This window comes from Balaenoptera borealis, assembly GCF_965194805.1.
Source record: "Balaenoptera borealis genome assembly, chromosome: 1".
Taxonomy (NCBI): Eukaryota; Metazoa; Chordata; class Mammalia; order Artiodactyla; family Balaenopteridae; genus Balaenoptera; species Balaenoptera borealis.
The window spans coordinates 93,538,198-93,562,927 of NC_138860.1; the positions used below are offsets into that span (position 1 = coordinate 93,538,198).

Here is a 24,730-nt window from a genome sequence, read left to right on the forward strand (position 1 = left end):
TGGTTAAATTTAAAATCTTAATCTGTTTGCTTCTAAAGGTATTCTGAAAACAATTTATATTCTCAACTCTTAGTCTGAAAATATCAACACTAGATTATTTTGTTTATTGTTTTTTGTTAGATGACAATATTTATGCCCAAAACTGGGATTTTCCACCCCAGATTATATTTATTAATATACAGATCTCTTGATTTATTGGTCTCTTAGAAAGAAAAGCTCCCTCTGTACTATTTAGAAGTTAGGTTTCAGTTAGGAGTGCCCTTTGTAGTCTTTGAGGTAACCTTGGGTAAAGAAAGCCTGCAGAGAAGGGACATTTGAAGGTGAGTTGTACTTTGCTAAGAGGGAGAAGAGTTTTTGGTAGAGGTATAGAAGTAACGGAATGAGCAGATTTGGGGAGATCTGAAAGCACGTGGTATATGTTGAGTAGTCTATAATGAACGGAGTAGAGAATACAGTTTTGTGGGGCAGAGAGAATAACTGGAAAGGGAGGCTTGCTGGAGGCAGGTTCTACAGGGCCCACTCTACTTGACTTTATTTTTCAGGAAAGTTGTCAGCTGTTTATAAGCAAGGGCTTAATGGATTTTGTATTTCAAACCTGAGATAGTTTATTGCTTCAGATTTTAAAGTTACATATTCATAAATGTATCTTTCAAAGACAAATGGTGCTACTTTTAAGGAATAGGCTGAGGATGGGAAGACCTGTTAGGAGTAATGGATAGAGTGTAAGGAAGATAAAAGCTAGGGTAAAGGCAGAGAAAGAGGTAGACACTAGGTGTTTTAATGGTAGAAGTAATAGGACTGGTGACTAGTTGAATGGGAAGTTGAGGCTGGAGGGAATTGATTTAGTCTATCCAGTTGTCCAAGTTAGAAATCTTTGTTCATAGGAATAGGGAAGTTCAGGTAGGGATTTGTGGAGATCTCTTTTGTTTATTAGATAGTAATTTGAAGTTGAGAAAATATTCTAGTATGGACTGTTAAACAGTGGTTGTTTGGGGGAGGTAAGATTGTGACGGGCAATTGTTCCTTTTTAATCTTTCGTTTCTAGAGTTTCTAAAATCAGCAGAAATAAAGGCTTGAAATTCAGAAAGGAGTCGTTACTTTATAGGTAATAAAGGAAGAAGTGCCAAAGAAGAGAATGTTGAAAGAAATAGGTAGTCCAGGTAGGAATGCCAAGGAAGAGAATTTCAAGAACTGGGTGGTAATCCTTTTGTAAAACGCTTCATTGATCAAATGAGACGGGGAATGAAAACAGACCACTCCTAGGTTGTTGTCCTATAAAAGCTTCATCACCATTACAAGAAGCAGTGGGCCTTTATCTCCAGTTTATTTAAAGGTTGAGGACCTGGCTGTGGTAATGACCTTACTGTGGACCAGAATTATTCCTTAATTTAAAACTACCAGTAACGCCAATTTATTTAAATTATCCATAAACAGACATGTAATTACTCAGTATGAAGGTTATTGTATTATTTGCTTTTTTTGTTTGTTTCTTCCTACCTCATCTGATTTTTTAAAAAATAATTTTAGATTGGTACCAATTGTGCTGGGTTAGATAAAATAATGGGGATTGAAATTGTACAGCTCTGTCGTTACTATTCAGAAGGGTAAAAGATTAGATGCTACAGCTTTCATTGCATTGACATGAATTGTAGAGGTGGATTTAAAGTAGAAATGCTTTTTGTTTAGCCTAATCTTTGTATTCTGAGTATTAGTTTACTACAGGAACATCCCCCCCCCCCCGCCCCGGGGGTGGGGGTGGGGGTGGAGGTGGAGGTGGGGGGAAGCAAATCTGTAAGGAAACAAGACAGGGTGACTAGGGGAGGGCTGTTGACAACCTGTCCTAGAAGATCCCAGTTTAGTCATCGAACTTCTCAGCAAGCCTAAGCTCAAAAGCCGCTCCCTGCTCCTCCTGGCATCAGCTGAGCCATTGGCATTATTGATACTGGCCACAGTGGCATCGCAGACCATTGTGAGAGAAAGCCATCATCTGCTACATGAACATTTTTAATGTGTAAATGCATGCATAGCTGTCAAAAGTTAAGTTATATAGATTAATTCACATATTTACAAACAGAAAAATAACAGTTGGGGGGTTATTGACAGTGAAACATGTTCTGATTGTACAGTTGTGAATTATTCCATTTAAAACGAGTGCAGCTAAGGAGACAGATTTGGTAATGCAGTAGAACCACAGATTTTGTTTTTATTTATTTTTTTACTTTAATATTTATTGGAGCATAGTTGTTTTACAATGTTATATTAGTTTCTTGCTGTACAGCAAAGTGAATCAGTCATACATATACATATATCCACCCTTTTTTAGATTTCCATCCCATTTAGGTCACCACAGAGCATTGAGTAGAGTTCCCTGTGCCATACAGTAGGTTCTCATTAGTTATTTATTTTATACATAGTAGTGTATATATGTCAGTCCCAGTCTTCCAATTCATCCCACCCCGCCCCTTCCCTCCTTGGTACCTATAAGTTTGTTCTCTACATCTGAGAACCACAGATTTTAAAAGAGCCTTTGTAAAAAACAGTAAAAGTAGTACATAATTAGGAATGAATAAAAATATTGAGTGGGATTGGCCTTAAAAAATATCAATGAGGGCTTCCCTGGTGGCGCAGTGGTTAAGAATCTGCCTGCCAATGCAGGGAACACAGGTTCGAGCCCTGGGCCAGGAAGATCCCACATGCTGCGGAGCAACTGAGCCTGTGTGCCACAGCTACTGAGCCTGTGCTCTAGAGCCCACGAGCCACAACTACTGAAGCCCGTGCGCTTAGAGCCCATGCTCTGCAACAAGAGACGCCACCGCAATGAGAAGTCCATGCACCGCAACAGGGAGTAGCCCCCGCTCGCTGCAACTAGAGAATGCCCACAAGCAGCAACGAAGACCCAACGCAGCCAAAAATATATAAATAAAATAAATTAAAAAAAAAAAATCAATGAATAAGGCGTATAAGAAGTTTGTCATGTAAAGATAGACATGGATTGTTTTGATGAGTATTTTGATCAAAGACAGTTTAAGGTGACAAGAAGGAAAGCAAAGCTAGGAACATTAAAAGAAAACTAAAACCCCAGGTGAATGAGAAGATAACAGGGTAACTTGGCTAGGGGTGTGGAGGCCTGTGGTCAGGAACTGTAAATGTCTTGATTGATTTTCAAAGTCAGGTGTGCGAACTTTGGAGCCTGCTCTCCATCCCTAGCAAAAATCCAGGAGCAAACAAATAAAAAATAAGATGTTTCAATAAGGAGATTTGACAGAATATCTCTTGATAGCATAGTGGTCAGTATGGAATATAGATTGGATTATAAGCGTTAAAAGGCTTTGACTAATGGACTGATTTTCAGAGAGGTCTCCATATGTGTGCTGCCAGATTCTATTCTTGCTCTACTTTTAAAAAATATTTAGTAGTAAGTAGTTACGTGTGTGCTCTGTACTAAGCACCATTCCAGGCTTTTTGTATGAAGTAACTAACCCTGACCATCCCCACAACCCTGTGAGGTGGGTATTAAGGAAGGACACAGAATGCTTAAAAGACAGATTACAAAGGCTAATAATTTAAAATTATCCCTATAAATTGGAACTCCAGGTTAACTAAGAAAAGAAATTTAAAAGCATTAGATTGGTTTTTTCTTTAGTAACAAAAAATCAGTTATACAAGTACTAAAAGGAGAAAATCTGATTTTACTAATTTATTAAGGAGTAATAGAGTTTTGTGTTTTTTTTTTTTTTAGTTATATAAAGTTACTCAAACTTTAGTCTACAGAATCAAGAAACATAATCACTCAGTGCTTTCTATATATTGGTCAGGGTACAGTAAGAATAGTAGTGAAATGTACTTCAGTGAATAATAATTTAGAACATACCCAGAAGATAGCAATTAGTCTGAAAAACAGTTGCATTCCGAAAACTGAAAGGAGCAAAGGAAGTTAAGGGGAAATATGTTTAGATTAAGAAAAGTCATTTTCTAAAACTGTCATACAGTGAAATAGGTTGCCTTTTCTAAACTAATTCCTTTTCAGTGGGAGCCAAGCAGACTAGGTTAGGAAAAAGGGGGGGAAAACAACTCAGATGTTGCAAGAAGAAATTACGGAGCACAGAATTATGATTTTTTTTCCCCGCCTCCCAAGGGAATTTGGAAATCACGTAGGCCATCATTTTACATCCGCGGAAACAATCCCAGAGAAGTTTTAAAAAGTATGAGAAGCAAGACTAAAAGCCAGTCTTTTGATTCTAGTTCTGTGTTCTTTAGGGAACTTTAGTTGATTTCTTGAATTAGAGGTGAAGTTTAAATTTGACCTGTGATTCTTTCCAGTTCTCCTTTTTTTAAAAAAAAAAAAAATCATTGTTAATGATTTTTTAAAATTTTTTTGGGCCGCGTTTGGGTCTTCGTTGCTGCGCATGAGCTTTCTCTAGTTACGGCGAGCGGCGAGCAGGGGCTACTCTTCGTTGCAGTGCGCGGGCTTCTCATTGCGATGGCTTCTCGTTGCGGAGCGCGGGCTTAGTTGCTCCGCAGCATGTGGGAATATTCTTGCACTAGAGGTCGAACCCGTGTCCCCTGCATTGGCAGGAGGATTCTTGACCACTGCGCCACCAGGGAAGTCCCGTTAATGACTTTCTGATTAAAAACAAATACATAGAAAAGAGTAGAAAGTCTAAACTTGGTGTTGGGGATATTCGTGTGCTGTGTTCACTACTATACATGTAGAACCTAGAACAGTGCTGATGCATTGTAGGCATTCGAGTTCTGGTTTAGCGTATAAAGCAGTGGTTAAGAATGTGAGCCATGGAGTGAGTACTGAGTTCTGTTCCCATTTACCATTTTTAGCTCTGTGTACTTAAAACACCATCGAAGTGTTACATTGCCTTTGAGTATTGAAGTAGACTTTCCTGGTCTTTCCTTTTTAAAATACAGTTAAAATCATATTATAGAAATATTTTTGTCATTATATAAATTACTATGAAACTTTAGATTGTTTCTGGGAATTTGTTATTAAAACATTTTAATGAACACATTTGTGCGTAAAGCCTTGTCCACATTTCACATTTCCCCAGGATAGGTTTCCTGCAGTGGAATTATTAAGGAAAGCACCTCCACATTTTGGTACTTGTGGTTAAACTGTATTTCAGAAAGGTTGCACCTGTTTGCCACCATGAAAATATATTAGCATGTTGTTCTTGACCTACTTTCTCAATTTTTTTAATCTTTTACCATCGATAGTTTGATAAATGAATAATTTTGTTTTATCTAAATTTTTGCTTGCCAGAATTGAAGTTCATATGTTTTGTGTTTAATGAATGATCTTTTAAGACTTACTTGTTTTAATGTCTTTCCATAATTCAGCAAATGAGTGCTTACTATGTGCCAAGCACTGTCTAACACTAGGGATTTAGCTTTGAACAAAAAGCCCCTGCTCTCATAGAGCTTTATATTCTGGTAGTTTAATTCTTATTGATTTGCTTAAATTCTTTAATGATACACTCATATATTTACATTTGTGTTTGTTCTCTTTAGGTTTGAGTATAAAAGCTTATACTTTTTATGTAATCAAATATTGATCCTTTCCCTTGGCGTTTTTATCTATTGACTTTGAGCCTAGAAAGTCCCCCCTTCCAAAAACTTTATAAATGCATACATTTTTATTTAATATTTGTTAAGGCATTTAACACAGTTCATGTAGAATATATTTTTTGTATGCTGTGAGATGAGCAACTAAATTGATTTTCCCCCATTTAAAAAAAAGCCAAGTAACATTTACATACTGGTTCACCACCACCCCCCTTTTTTTGATGTTGTCTTTATGTTAATTTTTTATAAACAAGCATCTGTTGTTGAGCTGTCTACTTTTTCCATTCGATTTCTCTTTTTACGTAATTGGTGGTTTTGTTTGTTTTGTTTTTTAAGGAACATCCATTTTATTTAATGGTGCTTCTTTAAAGTTTTGATGGTGCTGGTTTTTAAAAAATTTAGCTGAACTATTAGGAATTCTTTTAAGGGTTAACATACTGTCTTATCTAAAGTTGCTTGAGTGATGTATGGGTTTCCCTTTTAAAAAAAGTAGCCCTCAAATCAGATAAAGGCAAGAGAAAAATACTTAAGTCAGGAAAGGTGCTAGGAGAAAGGAGAGGTTCTGTTTCAATTCTGATTTGTTTTTTTTTTTTTAGTTTTTTAATTCATTTTATTTATTTATTTATTTTGGCTGCCTTGGGTCTTTGTTGCTGGGCTTTCTCTAGTTGCGGCGAGCAGGGGGCCACTCTCCACTGCGGTGCGCGGGACTCTCATTGCGGTGGCCTCTCTTGTTGCGGAGCACGGGCTCTAGGTGCATGGGCTTCAGTAGTTGCGGCACGTGGGCTCAGTAGTTGTGGCTCGCGGGCTCTAGAGCGCAGGCTCAGTGGTTGTGGCACATGGGCTCAGCTGCTCCACGGCATGTGGGATCCTCCCGGACCAGGGCTCGAACCCGTGTCCCCTGCATTGGCAGGCGGACTCCCAACCACTGCGCCACCAGGGAAGCCCTCAATTCTGTTTTGATGTGCACATCTAAAGGTGAGATGAGATGAGCAATATAGCCTAAATTCCAGTACGCTTGTTGGGGAACAGTTTAGTCTTAGAAAGAAATAATAGCTCTAATCCCTTCTCATTCTGGTTCATTTTCCCTTAGGGTGAGAAGAACATGAGTCTTACCTCTCACCTTCAACTAGGACTACTAGGACTGGAGACTTGAGAATGTGGTTTTTGCAGCTTCCTGGCCTGTGTATTACAGATCGTATCATTGCGTTCTTACTTGTATGGTGATAAGAACTAGTCTAAATGTGAAAAAAGCACAGCTTGAAAGTCATGATCTAAGTCAGTGATGGTGGAATAGTGGTCTTCAAATTAATTTGATCATACTGTTTAACAAGAAGAGCATGTATGGTCAATATGTACGTGTATATATTTATAAATTGTGTGATTATATTCCTCCATTTGCATTGTGAAGCAGTGGTACAAATAGGACAAAGGTGAAATAAGCAATATTGTGAAGATAGTGTACCTGTTAACAGTTTAGAAACTTTGCAACTCCACTAGAAATATATATATCTGGATGCTTAGTTTATAAGTGTTTAATTTAAAAACTTTATACTGTCATGAATTAATATCTGAGGGACAGTATGCATTTTATGTTTTATTGATACTGGTATAAGTCTGTATCATAGTCTTGATCTTAATGTTTTGTCAGACTTGTCAGATCTCATTAGATGGTCATTTGTTTCATAATGTGGAGGTACAAGAACTAATACTAGGATTAGAAGTGTTGGCTTCCAGTTCTCTGCCTTTGCTTGCTTTATTAGCATTATCTTCTAAGATTCTTCTGTGGGAATCTTTTTCAACAGTTTGTCTATTTGTGAGGGCAGTTTAGTTAAACTAGATAGCTAAATATGTACACTTAATTGGAGAGATGTAAACTTTAATATGCTGAAAGTAAATGAACGAGGGCTTCACTGTCAATCTTTTGTGAGGTTCTCCACTTTCCTCAGAATACTTAAGTAATGTATGACATGTGATATGACCTGACATATCAACTCAGCAAGGCCTCTTCTATAAATACATAATAACCATTTGTAAAAGCTAGTTTTTATCTCTGGCCAAATATATATATTCTAGTTCAGATATTTTCTTCCTACACCCCATTAGATTATCCTGTGTGTACCCTACTTGAGGGAGACAAGTGATTGAGAATATTGGATTCTGTGTAAAGTTGTGGGACATTGAGAAGAAGTTGGGCTCAGTTGTCTTGCTGTAGCAACCACCAGAGTCCATATGGCATTTTTAAAATTGTAAATGTTATGGATTAGGGGTTAAGTAAGTGCTTTAAAAAATACATTTCAGTTTGACCGTTTAATGTTAATGCTATAATTTATTTTGTTGATAGAAATCTGATTAAATGAATTATATTTTGCTAAAGTAACTTAATGATAAATGTAAAGATACACAGGTTGACTGTCAAATGTGTGTTAAATTGTTATTGATCATAGTTGTAAACATTGTGCTATGTTATCACAGCTGTTTGAGATGGAGAACGTTTTTACTGTGTCATCAGATCCTCATCCCCCTCCTACAGCCCCTCCTTCACTTTCTTTACCTTTATCTTCATCTTCTACCTCATCTGGGACTAAAAAACAAAAGAGGACCCCCACATATCAGAGATCTGTAAGTCAGGGAAGTAGTCATCCCCGCTTTTTTCTTTGTGTTGAGCATGACTAAGAAGGGCCACTCAGTTTGATTGAAATACCCTGCAAACTCACTTTCTAACTTCCCTAAGTATTTCCTTCACCTTGAATCTTGAAAGGTAAGTTTAGTAGTTTAGGCCTTGCTACTCAAAGTGTGTCCAAGAATCAGAAGTATTAGTATCACCTTGGGAGCTTGTTAGACGTGAAGAATCTCAAACCCCAGCCGCTGAATCAGATTTTGTATTTTAACCAGATCACTGGGTAACTTCAGTTAGAGAAGCCCTAGTTTCGAGTCAGTATTGTAGAGGTAGACCTTCTTGGTTCAACTCCTCTGTCATTTGACTTTGGCAAGTCATTTAATCTGAATGTCTGTTTCATCATTGGTAAAATGGGGACAATATTACTTCCTCATGGGCTTTTGTAAAAATTAAATGAGTTAGTATACATCCGACACAAAACAGTGTCTAGCATGAATGAATTAGAACTTAACCACCTACAGATGTGATGGCTTTGATTTGCATGATTTGGCTATGCCACCCAGTGTTTAACTACTTAAAACTTGGGTTTATCTTTCTAGAATTTCAGTCATCTTTTTTTTCTGATGAAAAATTTTTTTACTTGCCCAACGTTAAATTTAAAATGCTTATAAGTCAAATTTTCAATGAAAGGGTCTAAAACTACGTGTAAAGATGTGGATATGTTGCTATAGTAAATCAATTATAGACCTAACCTTTCCAAGGGATTTTGTCCTATTTCATGCTTCATTTAAATAAAATGAAATATCCAATGTTATAGACAGTATCTGATGATTAAATAGGTCCCAGTTCATTGCATTTAAATAGCCCTTCTGTTCACTAAAGAATGTTTTATTTTGCTTTATCTGACCATAGAAACAAATGACAGTATTTAGAGATTTCAGTGTCTGAAACAGGTGAAAAGATTTAATTGTACCTGTGAAGTGATTGAAGATTTTTAGGATTCAAGAGCTTTTGTTGTCGGAGTTCTTAGAAAACTTGCTTTCTAACTCATTGTTTTGAGTCATCTTCCATTAAAGGACCTGAGCATCTGCATGCATTTTCTAGTTTGAAATAAGTATTGCATGGAAAGTTTCTTTTATTGTTTTAATCTCTACTAACTTAAATAATTGCCTTCAAGATGCACGGCTTACCAAATAGCATCAAGGTTTCTATTTACGTTTCAAAATAAGTATTAATAAATTTAATGAAATGTCTTGGTAGTTTGGGTTTCCATCTCTTGAATAGTAGTTACCTTTGTTCTGATATTGTTGTTTTAGTAATTTAGAGTTAATGTAAAGGCAACTTTTACTTATGTAGTTACTTTATCTTAATATTTAAACTCCACAAATTCTATTTGTTTGGTAAGTGAAAATTCTAGCATAAATTGAGGCAGTTCCCCCAAAATAATTTGAATTACTTCCTCTGAAATGTTTTATTAGCTAAATTAACATTTCAGTAATAAAAACACATAATCTTCCCTTTATTTGGTTTACCTTTATTTTCTTTGCCTTTTTATGTTAAAAATTCAGTGATTTGTTAATCAGACTTAGTAAGCTATGGAGGTAATATACAGATCTATATGTATTGAGTTCTTTCTTTTTTTAAAACAGATGAGCTTTGATCCAAATCTTCTCCACAACAATGGGCATAATGGGTACCCCAATGGTACTTCAGCAGCACTGCGTGAAACTGGGGTTATTGAAAAACTGCTAACCTCTTATGGATTTATTCAGTGTTCAGAACGTCAAGCTAGACTTTTCTTCCACTGTTCACAGTATAATGGCAACCTGCAGGACTTAAAAGTAGGAGGTAATCTGTTCATTCTCCTTTTTATAAAACTAATCACAAATTTATCTTGCATATCAACTTACTCATGACAGTATTATGCTTTTGGCCTTTTAATTGTACCAATTACTGAAGTTTGTTTATATAAATTAGCAGAATCCTGACTTCTGTTGTGGTGGTAGTCTTTTTGAGGGATGAAAGAGTAATTGATTAAAAGATATCTTTGAATATTTTTTAAATAGACACTTGGTATATTTAATTGTTATTCCCCCAATAATGACTGTTTGGCTATATATTAGATTTTAAGCCGGTGAAAATTTTAAACTTTATAATGTTAGTTTTAATTATTTTGCCAGGTACTAGTTTGAGTAGTACCTGAAAGAAATAACTCTTACAATGTCACCACTTGGACTATGTGGGAATTCATTTTGGCTGACAACACAGAAATTACTTTCACATGTGAAAATGTGTGGCTTATTAAAGGACTGAAGTTACAAGGTCTCTGTGTTTTTTTTAAATATCTTTGAGAAAAGAGAACAATAGTTACATGAATATTTGGCATACCAAATACTCTAAACTGTATGAGAGTGTTATTTTGGTTAATCCTGATTTTACAGATGAAGAAACTCAGGGTATAGAGGGATTTTGGGGGTGAGGGGGGAAGCTTGCCAAATCTCATCATTACATTGCGTCATTTGTAGTATGTGCAGGTGCCATGAAAACTAAGATATGGCTAGCTTAGTCTAAAGCAGTGGTTCTGAAACATTAGTGTGTATCAGAATTACCTACAAGGCTTGTTAAAACACAGATTGCTGTACGTGATGCCCAGAATTTGTTTTGGAGTAGGTCTGGAGTAGGGCCTGGGAATTTGCATTTCTGCTACACTCCAGGTGATGCTGCTGTTGGTCCAGGGACCACACTTTAAGAATCACCAGTCTAAGGAAACTCAAATACCTCATTAAGTTTAGCTTGAAAGTGAGATACCACTTTGCCAAAATTAGTCCAACAAACACAACACTCTCTTTGTTTTAGATGATGTTGAATTTGAAGTATCATCTGACCGGCGGACTGGGAAACCCATCGCTGTTAAACTGGTGAAGATAAAACAAGAAATCCTCCCTGAAGAACGAATTAATGGACAAGTTAGTGACTTAGATGCTTTATGTTTTCTTAGGGCCCTGCATTTGCATATCTTTCACATTAGAAAAGGAAGATTCTCCCCATCTCCTCAGTTTGCACGCAAGAGAGCTATAGTATATAAAAGTTACTATTTTAAAATTATATCAGAAGCACTGGCATTTCTTGACCTGAAATAAAAATTCGGTCAAGACTCAATTTGGGTTTTTATATATAACCCTAAGTCTGTACTTACAGTCAGCTTATGTACTGTAAGTTTGAAACTTGGCAGCATGACATCCTCTTGTGGATCATATTAAAATGTATCCCTTTGTATAGTATAGAGGATATTAAAATTCAGTTTATATTGCACAGTGCTGCTCCTGAAATGATTAGCAATGGAAATTTTTTTTTTTTTGACTGGTAGGTTGTGTGCGCTGTTCCTCACAACTTAGAGAGTAAATCTCCAGCTGCCCCGGGTCAGAGTCCAACAGGGAGTGTATGCTACGAACGTAATGGGGTAAACTTGTGTATTTTTCTTAAACCTTTGCCTGATCCACCATGTGATCTATAAGCGTACTTTAAAATTCAAAATAGAAAACGTAAGCTGCAGTTGATAAAAATCAGTTTAAAATTTGGTTTTGAAGAGGCTTCGAGTGCAGCATTATCAAAAAATCTAAAAAGAAAAAAATCCATAGGACTTCCAAGTGTCTTAGCTTGCCCAAGTGTGACCTTAGTTAGAACATTAAGGTAAAATGCTTCTTTTACTCGCTTTTTTTGGGGGTTGTGGGAGGGGATCTTTTTTCTGGTTCCTTTTAAGCACTAACTCAGCTTTTTTGTTTGGAATGCCTTATATAAAAATTGTTTTTTTTGAGATGTAACTACAGCCTCTGGGCAAATGCTTCCACGTGTGTAAGCTTTTTGAAGTTGGATTGCTGCTCAGCTGTGGACTCGCAGAAGTCATCAGCACCTTGGAGGGGAAGTGTGTTTATGTGAATAAACTATGTACTTGTCAAAAGGCATTTAATTTTAAGAAATTTGGCTTTAAATGCCAGTTTAAGAAGTATTTAACAAAGTAAATCACAGTATACACTGAACATGCATCCTGCCAGTATAGTAATAATAACTTATTAATTCACAGGAAGTGTTTTATCTGACTTACACCCCTGAAGATGTTGAAGGGAACGTTCAGCTGGAAACTGGAGATAAAATAAACTTTGTAATTGATAACAATAAACAGTAAGTTCTTTTTTCCCACCTAAGTGGTTTGTTTTTTTTTTTTTTTCCTTTTACAATAAATTTGAAGCAAGTCAAAAACCTAACTTGTAAATCTGGATAATTTTCATGATCTTTTAAACTTTTATTCATCAGCTAAGCATTTGAGCGTCAGTTCTATGACAGGCACTATGCAGGGTGTCAGAGATAGGAGCATAATTAAAACATGGTCAGAACTTTCAAGGAACTATTCTAGAGATCAGTGAAGGTTTTGCCATAGCAGCAGTGCTTGAGGTAAGCTTTAAGACGAGGAAGTCACTAGGGAGATGAGAAAAACATTCTGGATAGAGGAAGTATCATTTGGGGGAAGAGGCCAAAAGTTGGAGTTGATTGAATTGACTGGATCATGGAAAGATGAAGTTTGAACTTTATTCATTAGTCACAGGTGTCTTTGAAGGATTTTAAATGGGGAAGTGTGATTGGTTTCTATTGTTGGAAGTGGTGGAGATGGTAGGCTTTCGGAGAGTAGGGATGCTATAGACTAGAGGCAGAGTTATGAGAATATGAAAGATGAGGGTCTAGTATAGACAGGCCAGGGGTGTTTGGGTATAAAAGTCAAGTCAGGGCTTCCCTGGTGGCGCAGTGGTTGAGAATCTGCCTGCCAATGCAGGGGACACGGGTTCAAGCCCTGGTCTGGGAGGATCGCACATGCCGCGGAGCAAGTAGGCCCGTGAGCCACAATTACTGAGCCTGCGCGTCTGGAGCCTGTGCTCCGCAACAAGAGAGGCCGCGATAGTGAAAGGCCCGCGCACTGCGATGAAGAGTGGCCCCCGCTTGCCACAACTAGAGAAAGCCCTCGCACAGAAACGAAGACCCACCCAACACAGCCATAAATAAATAAATAAATACTTTAAAAAAAAAAAAAAAAAGTCAAGTCACATTGAGAAGATAAAATCACGAAGTTTTATAACTTTTTAGATAGAGGTGTGTATTAGAACTAAGGGAAGGGGAGTCCCAAATGCTATTTTTCTGGCTTGGGCTACTGGGCAGATAATGATACCATTAACTGGACTAAGGAGGTACAGCAGAAAGTATTAAGGGTGGGAGAAGAATTGTGCTTATTTTGGCATTTTGAATTTGAGGTGTCTGTGGGGGAAGATATTGAATATGTAGTTGCATATATAGATCTGAACAAGCTAGTTAGGGGCAGGAGATAGAGCTGTTGAATTCATTGGCATAAGCAGTTAAGGAAAGTGTAGTTAAGAAAGCCCAGGGATGATTATTTTTATTTTGGAGTGGGAGAAACAGATACAAGTACAGAAGGAAGTTAAAAACAGGAGAAAGTGCTGGGAATGGACTTTGAATGGCAGTACAGAAAGAAAAGTCCCAAGAGTGTGCAGAATTATTAGCCTTGAACGTTACCTCTTGTCAGACTAGAAGGAATCGAATTGAGTTGTAGATTGATACTAGTAGTGCTAGTCTGAGGCCTCAATTTAATGTCAAGTTAGGAAACTTGGGAATAGGGCTTGAGTTTGAGGTGGATGGGGAGCCAATGAAAGGGCTTTATTTAATCTTAATAAGTTCTTGAATGTGCTAAGAACTTGTACTAAATATTTTATGTACAGTTGTTAATCCTCAGAACAGCCTCATCTGGTAAGTTTCTTCATCTGTAAAATGAGGTATGTTCTCATAAAGTAACTTGCCTAAAGTCATACAGCTTTTAAATTGATGTTTGAATCCCAGTCTGGCTCTAAATAAAGCCTTTTCACTGTAGTAAGTTGTAAGAGCAAATAGGATTTTTCCAGTGTCTTTGTTAGTCTGTTAAATTTTTGAAATAAAAAAAGCACAATTGGGTGACAATTTGTCCATGAAGAATTAAGGGAAGTAATTAGTTGGTCTGCAGATCTTATAAACAACACCAACAAACACTATTACATCTTACACTGTATGTGCCATCTTTAAAACGAAATCTGATTTACATTGCTGCTATAGCAATATGTGATGTCTGTTTTCAGTGGAGGTGAACGTCACCTTTTTTTTTTTTAATTAAATTTATTTATTTATGGCTGTGTTGGGTCTTCGTTGCAGTGGCGGGCTTCTCATTGCAGTGGCTTCTCTCGTTGCAGAGCACGGGCTCTAGGCTCGTGGGCTTCAGTAGTTGTGGCACACGGGCTTAGTTGCTCCATGGCATGTGGGATCTTCCTGGACCAGGGCTCGAACCCCTGTACCCTGCATTGGCAGGCGGTTTCTTAACCACTGGGCCACCAGGGAAGTCCTGAACGTCACTTTTCTAAAGCATAGCAAATATCTCCTATAATCACTGCATTTACTCATGTTTCTTTTATGACTGTTTAATCAGAAATAATTGATGGGATAGCTACTAAATTCAGTATTCATTGCAAACAGGACCATCTCTTATTTATCTCTTTATTCCCTGTACCTTTGTTTGCAGCATATAATACCTAGTCAGTGTTTGTTCATATAATGGCCTTTCTAAAACTTTAGCATTCCCCATCTGGTTGCAACCAATTTGTGGCCTTATTTCAGCAGTCTGAGAGAGAAACGATGACATGTATGTGTGCCCAATTTAAAAGGCTAGGGAGTTTGCGCAAAACTCCTTTGCATATGAAGCCATATGAAAAGGATTATGTATTATAAAACCTTATATTACTGATGATACAGAATTCTTGAGGCCTCAGAAAACTAGTTTATTGTTTCTCTAAACTCATCATGTCTAACCAAGCCAATGCATTTTTCACCCCTCTTTGGTCCCCACCGTCCCCACCCGATTCTTTTGTTCTAGTACTGGTGCTGTAAGTGCTCGTAATATTATGCTGTTGAAAAAGAAACAAGCTCGCTGTCAGGGAGTAGTTTGTGCCATGAAGGTAAGTGTCGATCATATTTGAGAAACTTTAGTTTTTTCTTTGACCGCTTTAAGTCTTTCAAACCCAAGCCTTTTGTTTTTCCTCTTTATCTTTCCTTTAAAAATATTTAATTGTTAACGTCAGAAGTAATTTCTTAAAATTCCTTGGTTACTAATTATGTTCTTTAAAATGGGCCATTTAATTGATGATATTAATATTAGACTTTAACAAGTAATATTGTTTCCACTGGCGTATAATTTTATGAAAAGGCTTATTGATTGTAAATTGTAATCATAAATATGTGCACTGAATAGTACATAATATTCCTGCTGTTTCTTCATATTTGTTTGGCTTTAGGATGCGTTTGGCTTTATTGAAAGAGGTGATATTGTAAAGGAGATATTCTTTCACTATAGTGAATTTAAGGGTGACTTAGAAACCTTGCAGCCTGGAGATGACGTGGAATTCACAATCAAGGACAGAAATGTAAGATAGTTGAATAACTTGATCTTTGGCCTTCTTTTAAGATAAGTAGTGAGTTAAAATTTTAGGAAACACTTAAAGTGACATGGTTCCCCTCGCCCTCTCCACTCCCTTCTGATCTAGGGTAAAGAAGTTGCAACAGATGTCAGACTATTGCCTCAAGGAACAGTCATTTTTGAAGATATCAGCATTGAACATTTTGAAGGAACTGTAACCAAAGTAATCCCAAAAGTACCCAGTAAAAACCAGGTAAATAGTGTTTTTTCAGAAGAGTCATCTTATGCCTCATCAGTAATAGAATAATACGGTATGGTATACAGAAGTTTCATTACTTTCAATTAATGTAATTTTGTGACAGTGGAGCAATTAAGTATTTAATGTGTGTAATTAAACTAAATGAGAAACCATCAGTACATCCATGAATATGTTTTTCTTTTCGTTTTTTTTTTGTTTTTTTGTTTTTTTAAACTGGGTGATATGGAGAAGGGGGCAAAAAAAATGCTGGTTAGATTGGGAAAAAATTCATGTGTGCGTGCGTGCATCCCAGTTTGGTTTTTTTTCCTGTTGTTGGTGGGTGGGGGTGGGGTAGGGTGAAGAGATGAGACCAGTGGTGTCATTGCTAAGGAAATGTAGAACATAAAAGACTGAAATTCTTTTCCTTAAATAAAATCTCTCAGTATCAGAGTGCAGGATCTTAATTGCAGTATCATGATTTTATGGTTGTGTCATGTGACCATAGAACACAAACCTTTCAAATTGGACTTACGTTATCAGCACCTTTTTTTCCTTTAGGGAGCTGTTATAAATAACATGGGTTTGCTGTGTGTTCTTGTTTGACTTAGAACTAGGAAGGGTGAGAAATCTCCAGCTAAAATAGTTTTTCCTTTTCATCAGAATGACCCATTGCCAGGACGCATCAAAGTTGATTTTGTGATTCCTAAAGAACTTCCCTTTGGAGACAAAGATACGAAATCCAAGGTGACCCTGCTGGAAGGTGACCATGTTAGGTTTAATATTTCAACAGACCGTCGTGACAAATTAGAACGAGCAACCAACATAGAAGTTCTATCAAATACATTTCAGTTCACTAATGAAGCCAGAGAAATGGTAAGTGTTGGATATTATTAGATACGTACCCAGTCTTGGAGGCAGCAGGGCAATGTTATAGTCAAGTTTGTAATATGGTATTGAACATTCTTTGAGTTTTGACAGTATTGGGCAATTACCTTATTAAGGTGATTGAGAACACAGTCACTTGAGTCAATCTGGGTTTGACACTTAGCTCTGCCAGTTACCTTGAAATAGATGTGAGAAAATTTTAGAATTAAAATCTGAGAGGATGATTTCTAAGGTCTTTTGAGAGTCAGTGATTTTCTGGCCCTTAAATATGAAGACTGAGAAGATTTAAGTTCATCATTGTAGAAAGTAGATCTTTCCAGACTGTTCCATAAAATGTTTAGTAAACACTAGGTTAAACAAAGTAGGTTTTGTTTCTTTCGTTTTTACAGCAGGACTTTGCAAATTCTTTTCAGCGAATATATGTCTGGAAATGATAGATGCCAGAATTGTTGCCGAAACATATTTTACAAGTTTTCGTGAATTAACTTTATCAGGTGTAATTTACATTTACTTCTGTTTGGAGTCATAACATCTACAGTATAACTCAGTGTTGTCAGTAGAACTGGATACATTCAATGAAAATTTAAGTTTCTTGAAACTTTTTAACTGTTAGGAGAACTGATCTTGTTTGACATTTGCAATGTGCTTTAAACTTTAATGCATGTTTAGTTTCTTAGATCTGTTTTGCTTTACAGCATGGAGTACATTGTTGAATAGCTTGCTTACCATCAGGGTATAGCAAGGATTAAATGTCAGTATTGTTTAGGCTATATTCAAAACTGATTATAGAATAATCGTCTCTGTAATATGTAAATATGCAATATGTAAGTCATTGGTGGGTTGATAATTGTATTTTAGTAAGTATTTCAGTACTTGCCATGTGCCAGTTACTCTGGATATAATGCCCTTACAGAGCTGATAATTTAGTATGAAGGAAAAAAACATGAGGATAGAACTTCATATATTTTATTTTTCAGACCTAAATCTTAAGTCCTCCTGTGCCTAAACTCACAAATTTTTGAGGGAGAGATTAGAGAGTTGCCTTTAGTTGACTTCTGAGGTATTTGGAGTATTGTTCTGTAGATTTTTAATTTCTGGAAGTTACAGTGTCATAAAGCTTCGGCATTATTTGGAATCCTGGTTTTTGCCACTTACTAGCTGTGTGCTTTGGGCAAATTGCTTAACCTCTTTCAACCTCAGTTTCCTCTCCTTGTAAAACAATATTTTTCACAGAATTGAAAATTAAATGGAATATGTTGTATGCATTTACTTCAAAAATGATAATTTTTCTAGTGCGTATTGGCCAAGGAGTAGCATCTGGGGAGTTTCAGGCAATTGCTTAGAGATTAATTTACTTTATTGAAATCAATGAGTTTGTATTTAAGTGGAAAAATTAAAATGTGGGTACAAAATTTGGCTATTTAATACATAGAATTCCTAATGCATTTAACTTGATGATACTTCCAGACTTGAATGTTGTTGTCTTGACAGTCTTCACAGCCAGTGAAAGTAATGTTTTGGTTTCAGGGTGTAATTGCTGCCATGAGAGATGGTTTTGGTTTCATCAAGTGTGTGGATCGTGATGCTCGTATGTTCTTCCACTTCAGTGAAATTCTGGATGGGAACCAGCTCCATATTGCAGATGAAGTAGAGTTTACTGTGGTTCCTGTGAGTAGTTTTTGAGAAAAGTATGGGAAGTTTTCTTGATCTTTCCTTTTTTGGTTTTAAAGTTACTTTTGTTTATCATTTGTAGGATATGCTCTCTGCCCAAAGAAATCATGCTATTAGGATTAAAAAACTTCCCAAGGGCACAGTTTCGTTCCACTCCCATTCAGATCATCGTTTTCTGGGCACCGTAGAAAAAGAAGCCACTTTTTCCAATCCTAAAACCACTAGCCCAAATAAAGGCAAAGAAAAGGTAAGTTTTAATCAAAATGATATTTGCAGTTCTTTATTCCTCTTCTGCTTAAAGGCAACCACTGTCCCCACAATAATGGAGTATTGTCTCTTTCAGAATTCCCTGTAATATTAACAGTGAACTAATCTAAAGCAAGGTTTTTAATCTCATCAATATTAACATTTTGAGCTGGATAATTCTTTGGGTGGGAGGAGGTGGGGACCTGTTCTTTGCATTTCGGGATGTTTAGCAGCATCCCTGGCCCACTAGAGGCCAGTACCTCTTCTTCTTCTCATGTACAACAGCCAGACATGTCTCCAGAATCTGCCAGATGTCCCCTAATCACCCCCAGTTTAGCATCGCTCATCTAAAATGATAGTACTTGTCATCCAAGCAATTTAAAACTTTGAAATTTTGGTAGACTCAGTTCACACATTTGAACTCCATTTATTGAAAAATCCACTAAATCCGTAAGTATGAAGCTATCCATAAGATGACCTCTGCTCTTAAGTAAATAACAAGAATTGTATAGAAGCAGGTGATTCAACAATGTTAAATGCTGCTATAAAAAGGTCAATGAGAGAGCTTTGGCAAAAATTAATTCTAAACTGGCAGGATCTGGGATGGTTTCACTAACGCGTTGACATTTAATAGGTGGAGATAAATGAGGAAAGGATATTCCTCACTGAATAGAGGTACAGATGAGAAAAATTCAGGGTTTCTTTATAAAACACTAATTAGTTTGACAGGAAGATAGGGCTTCTTTTTGGGAGGGGGAGGTGATTTCTGATTGGCCGTGAAAACTGAAGAATAGGCATGTTGTCAGTAAGCGCTCCCTCCTCAACATTAAAATTAGGTTAAGACTTTAAGACCAAATTAGGCAGACTGAGTCAGCCCTGGGTTAAAAGGCAAGACCATCTATTATCCATACGAAAAATACATATTTTAGAGAACCCTAGATAGGAAATTTCTACAGCTGTACCAGTTCTTTGGCTCAGGAGTCTGTAATAATTGCAATTGTGCTTATATTGTTTTTTTGGTGGTGGTTCTTGATTCTTTTCATTGTTTTCTGACTGTATTTCTTTAGGAGGCTGAGGATGGTATTATTGCTTATGATGATTGTGGGGTGAAATTGACTATTGCTTTTCAAGCCAAGGATGTGGAAGGATCTAATTCTCCTCAGATAGGAGACAAGGCAAGATAATTCTGCTTATTTGAGAGAGGAGGGAGGGTTAAAGGTTATCATCTTTATCATAAATCCTGAAAAATGGTTTCTTTAAATTTTATCAAGTTTTGCTAACATTCTTACAAGTTTAATATATGAACATCTTCCTATTTAAAAGCAGCTTATTCAATAAGAACAGGGTCTAGCAAGCTTTTTGTTAAAGCTTTTTGAGGAATTAGTATTTAAGCATTAGATATGTCAAAAGCAATTACCTTATATAAAATTAATAATATTGGTAAGAAAGTTAAAACAGTCACTGAAGCATTATCAGAATAAAATCACGCCAAAGGTTTTTATATTGCTGTTCATTTTTGTCATACTTAGTGTGTCTGGTTTTCCAATTGACCTCCTTTAGAGAAATTAAGAATCTATAAGGAATACACACTGGAGAGCAAAACTTGATCCTTGTGAAAAGTGGAATGAGAAGTAGAAGTGATAGTTCTGGTTCCATCACAGTATTTATAAAAAGGATATTTAGAGTGGAAAGCAAGGTCTGGGGGAGTTGTCATTTCCACTTGGCGTGAAACCCGACGTGATACTAATGAGCGTCGTTATTTTTCACAGGTTGAATTTAGTATTAGTGACAAACAGAGGCCTGGACAGCAAATTGCAACTTGTGTGCGACTCTTAGGTCGTAATTCCAACTCCAAGAGGCTCTTGGGTTATGTGGCAACTTTGAAGGATAATTTTGGATTTATTGAAACAGCCAATCATGATAAGGAAATCTTTTTCCATTACAGGTGAGGAGTGCCTTTTAGGAACTTAGAGCTTACAATCCATTCTTTGGTTTTGGAGTCAAAAACATTAGTATTGGGTAGTTATATATTTTTTAATCTCAGATTTCGTATTGGTGAAATTTTGGCAATATATAAGGTTAACTGTCTACCTCTGTAGAGAAAACATGTGGTCAGAAGATACAGAAAGACCTGTACCTGCTTTGATCATTGGATAGGAGCCTTTCTGCTTCAGTAAAAGAATACAGTTTTATGTGTTGCTACCAGAGAGTTGTATATTTGACTTGGTGTTATAGTATATTATAGTGGTTAAGAGCATGGGCTCTTAGAACCGTACAGTTCCAGTTTGAATCCAGGCTCTGCTACTTAGTACCTGTGTAAGTTTTATCGAATGAAAATAACCTCCTGTCATCTTAGTTTCGTTATCTTGAAGCTGAGGATAATGGTACCTCTTCATAGGATGTTTCTGAAGATTATATGAGTCAGTGCTTAAAACAGTATCCAGCTTAAGTAAGCACACCATGAATATTATAATAGAAGAAATAAAGGCTACTTGCTACTGTTGATGTTTGTGGTAAATGCTTATTCAAATGTCATTTCCTTCCCCTCCCCTGCAGTGAGTTCTCTGGTGATGTTGATAGCCTGGAACTGGGGGACATGGTCGAGTACAGCTTGTCCAAAGGAAAAGGCAACAAAGTCAGTGCAGAAAAAGTGAACAAAACACACTCAGGTAGTGAATTGTGACTTCTGATTATTAGGCCTATGTTTTGAGTAGGAGGGTGAGGGGTAGGGTGGGAGAGGGAGAGAAAAGCCTATTGTTCTAGATCAGTGTTTCTTCAGGTGTGATCCCCAGATCCAGCAGCATCACCTGGCCACTTGTTAGAAATACAAGTTGTCTGACCCCACCCCAGACCTACCAAAACTTTGGAGATGGGCAGTCTGTTTTAACAAATCCTTCAGGTGGTTCTGATGAACACTGAAGTTTGAGAACCATTGTTCTAGATTTTCTAGGTCATTTGCTTTGAGTTTATTATCAGTTCAATATCTCTTTTTAAAAATAACCCCAAGATAATAAATCTCCATGGGATTGGGGGGGGGGGCATTCCTCTAGAAGACAGTTTTGGAGAAGGATGAGTTTAAATGTGAAGAATAATGGCAACTTAAGGAAATCATTGCTATTTAGGATCTTTGACTTTTAAAAGGCCTACAACTTACTTTTTTGGCTTTCGTGTAAACTCACCAAATAACACTTTTTCTTGGTGTTATTCTAGAGAAATGGGAGCTAAGAATGTTCATTCAGTTTAATAAGTAAGTGTTTTAGAAACTGGGGGTACAGCAGTGACGAAATAAGACAGATTGGCAAAAAAGATGAGTGAAATATCAGATATAGTATGTTCAGAAAGATATTAAGATAAAATAAATTGGGGAAGTATATAAGTACTTAGCAGTACTTGTAGAGACCAAGGAAGGCCTCACTAAAAAGGTGATATTTGGTCATGTGGAAAAGGTGAGAGAGCAAGACATGTTTAAATTTGTATACTTATTAAGTCTTTAAACATCTTTATTTTAATAGCAGTTTAGAAGTATTGCATTTCAGGACTAGCAGGAAACCAGCCAACCCTCTGTTAACGTTTGTTCTGTTAATGTTCGCTTTTTTTTTTTTTTTTTATCGGTCCTGTGCAATAGAGTTTAAATAAAATTGTTGAGGGAGAGGTATACATGCTTTTGTTTTGTAGTGAATGGCATTACTGAGGAAGCTGATCCCACCATCTACTCTGGTAAAGTCATTCGCCCCTTGAGGAGTGTCGATCCAACACAGACTGAGTACCAAGGAATGATTGAGATCATGGACGAAGGTAAGAGCATCGCTATCAGATTGTTTTGAAATTTGCCTTACCTTCAGATGAGTGCGTCGAAGAGTTTAAAATATGGTAGGGTGGCAGTTGTTTTCAAACTCCTTAAAAACTGAATCAAGGAAAAGTGATTTTATTCCCACAATACTTGGTTTTTATTTTTTATATCCCTTGGAAGTGAGATCAACCTGGGTTTATGTTGTGAACAAATGACTGCTGTAGAGCATATGGCTGATATGTGAGCTACTAACACTGAGTTATACTGAAATAGACTGAGAACAAAATCTCACACTAAAAATATGCATTTAATGTTTGATAATCAGACATTCAAGTTGGCTGGGTTTAGTACAACTTTGCAGTTTTCCTCTATTATTCACTGGTTATTTACATCAGTATTAACAAAATTTCCTAGTAACTGTTGAATTCTATAAACATTTTTGCCTCCTGTAAAAGTTTACTATATCTATTACTTAATAGCCAGGATTCCATGGGGATCCTACTACTTTTCTCTAGGTCAAGGCTCCGTACATTTTCATTTCCTGTCTTTTTCTCCCCATCTTTGACAACTCCCTGAGTCCTGGTGTCATCCCTTACCCCAAACAATTAACGCCAGAAAGACCAACTTTGTGCATAAAATAAGTTTGCAGTAGAAATGGTAGTAGGGAACACTGGTGATTAATACAGCAGAATTAGCATAATGATGGAGTTGATGAGAGGATTTGAAATTCTAACCAAAGACGATAGCTTGGCTTACAAAGGGAATAAATCTTGTGTCATCTAGGAGTCATAGGAGAACATAAAGTGGGGAAGAGAAGGAAATGAGCCTTGATGAACATGTTCCTTTACTACATGAGGTTCTTAGGAATTTCTGTTTTTAATAGAACCAGTACCCTAATACACACATCTCCAAATATGAATTGACTTTATATAGCAAGTCAGTCTTAAACTAATGCCATGGTGACACCATATCCTTAAAAGGGCCACAAGGGTATGGGCAACTAACTTAAACTCATGAGATAATATCAAAGTGCCCCATTTCCTCCTCTGTTTCATGCACCCTTTTATTTACTTTTGCATTCCCAACCCCCAATCCACTTATTCTTCAACACTGGCTATTTGATAGTCTAAAAGCAAGGTTTTGTGGAAAAGGAAACTTTCCTGAAATCTCTAAGCCTAGAGTTTTCTGCAGCTAGAAAGGTCACTTTTCCCCACTTGGTGGTGAGAACAGCTCTTTTATTTAGGAATACAACTAACCCAATATAAGACCACGGGTTTTAGAGCTGGACAGACCTAGATCTGAATACCAGCTCTTCCACTTCTAGCTGTACAACCTAAGACAAATTAATTAAATCTTTACTAGCTTAGTTCTTCGGTTTTTTTTTTTTTTTTTGGTTTTGGTTTTGGTTTTGTTTTTTTTATTTATCTTATTTTTGGCTGCTTTGGGTCTTCGTTGCTGCGCACGGGCCTTCTCTAGATGAGGCGAGCAGGGGCTACTCTTCGTTGCGGTGCACGAGCTTCTCATTGCGGTGGCTTCTCTTTGAGGAGCACGGGCTCTAGGCACGCGGGCTTCAGTAGTTGTGGCTCACGGGCTCTAGAGCGCAGGCTCAGTAGTTGTGGCACACGGGCTTAGTTGCTCCACGGCATGTGGAATCTTCCCGGACCAGGGCTCGAACTTGTGTCCTCTGCATTGGCAGGCAGATTCTTAACCACTGCGCCACCAGGGAAGCCCCAGTTTCTTCATTTTTAAAATGAGGATAATATCTTCAACCTCAGAATGTTCTATAAAGATTAAATATGCATAAGTATAAGTGTTTAATAAATGGTGGTTACTGCTAGTACCACTAAGTCAGTCTAGCTGTCTTTAGTATTTCTGCATGACTTGATCTATTGGAAATCTCTCCTCAAAGTTTTTAGTTCCCGTAAGTTTGAGAAGAAAATCTTCACTTACCCCTATAATCATCAAGAGAATGGTTAAAAGCATTCCCAGTTTTGAAGCTTCGTCTTCCATCTAATGTTTTTCCCCTCTTTTCTGCCTTCGTTGATTCAGTGAATTCACCGTCCAGGTGAACTGATAGGCAACTGGATGGACTCTTTGGCCTGGTTTTTATCCATAGCCTGCACTGACCTCCAGCCAACATTTTACTCTAGGGCAGAGCTCAGCAAATATGATAGCTTGTTTTTATAAATAAAGTTTTCTTGAAACACAACC

General features: G+C 37.0%; 1 protein-coding gene across 5 annotated transcripts in view; it reads left to right on the top strand.

Annotated features, from left to right (window-relative positions):
- The window catches only part of CSDE1 (cold shock domain containing E1), a 29,166-nt gene that overhangs the window by 205 nt on the left and 4,231 nt on the right, over positions 1-24,730 (top strand). For 2 of the 5 annotated variants that reach the window (XM_082369121.1, XM_082369124.1), the window contains 15 exons: positions 8,047-8,193; positions 9,841-10,039; positions 11,048-11,157; positions 11,559-11,651; positions 12,273-12,370; positions 15,150-15,231; positions 15,568-15,696; positions 15,817-15,942; positions 16,588-16,800; positions 18,340-18,480; positions 18,566-18,730; positions 19,797-19,904; positions 20,499-20,674; positions 21,286-21,398; positions 22,405-22,524. In XM_082369121.1, the coding sequence (XP_082225247.1) occupies positions 8,056-8,193; positions 9,841-10,039; positions 11,048-11,157; positions 11,559-11,651; positions 12,273-12,370; positions 15,150-15,231; positions 15,568-15,696; positions 15,817-15,942; positions 16,588-16,800; positions 18,340-18,480; positions 18,566-18,730; positions 19,797-19,904; positions 20,499-20,674; positions 21,286-21,398; positions 22,405-22,524 (2,011 nt within the window). In that variant the 5' untranslated portion in view covers positions 8,047-8,055. Of the gene's footprint in view, positions 1-8,046; positions 8,194-9,840; positions 10,040-11,047; positions 11,158-11,558; positions 11,652-12,272; positions 12,371-15,149; positions 15,232-15,567; positions 15,697-15,816; positions 15,943-16,587; positions 16,801-18,339; positions 18,481-18,565; positions 18,731-19,796; positions 19,905-20,498; positions 20,675-21,285; positions 21,399-22,404; positions 22,525-24,730 lie in introns of those variants that run through there. The other 3 variants (XM_082369122.1, XM_082369123.1, XM_082369125.1) reach the window with 3 other exon arrangements.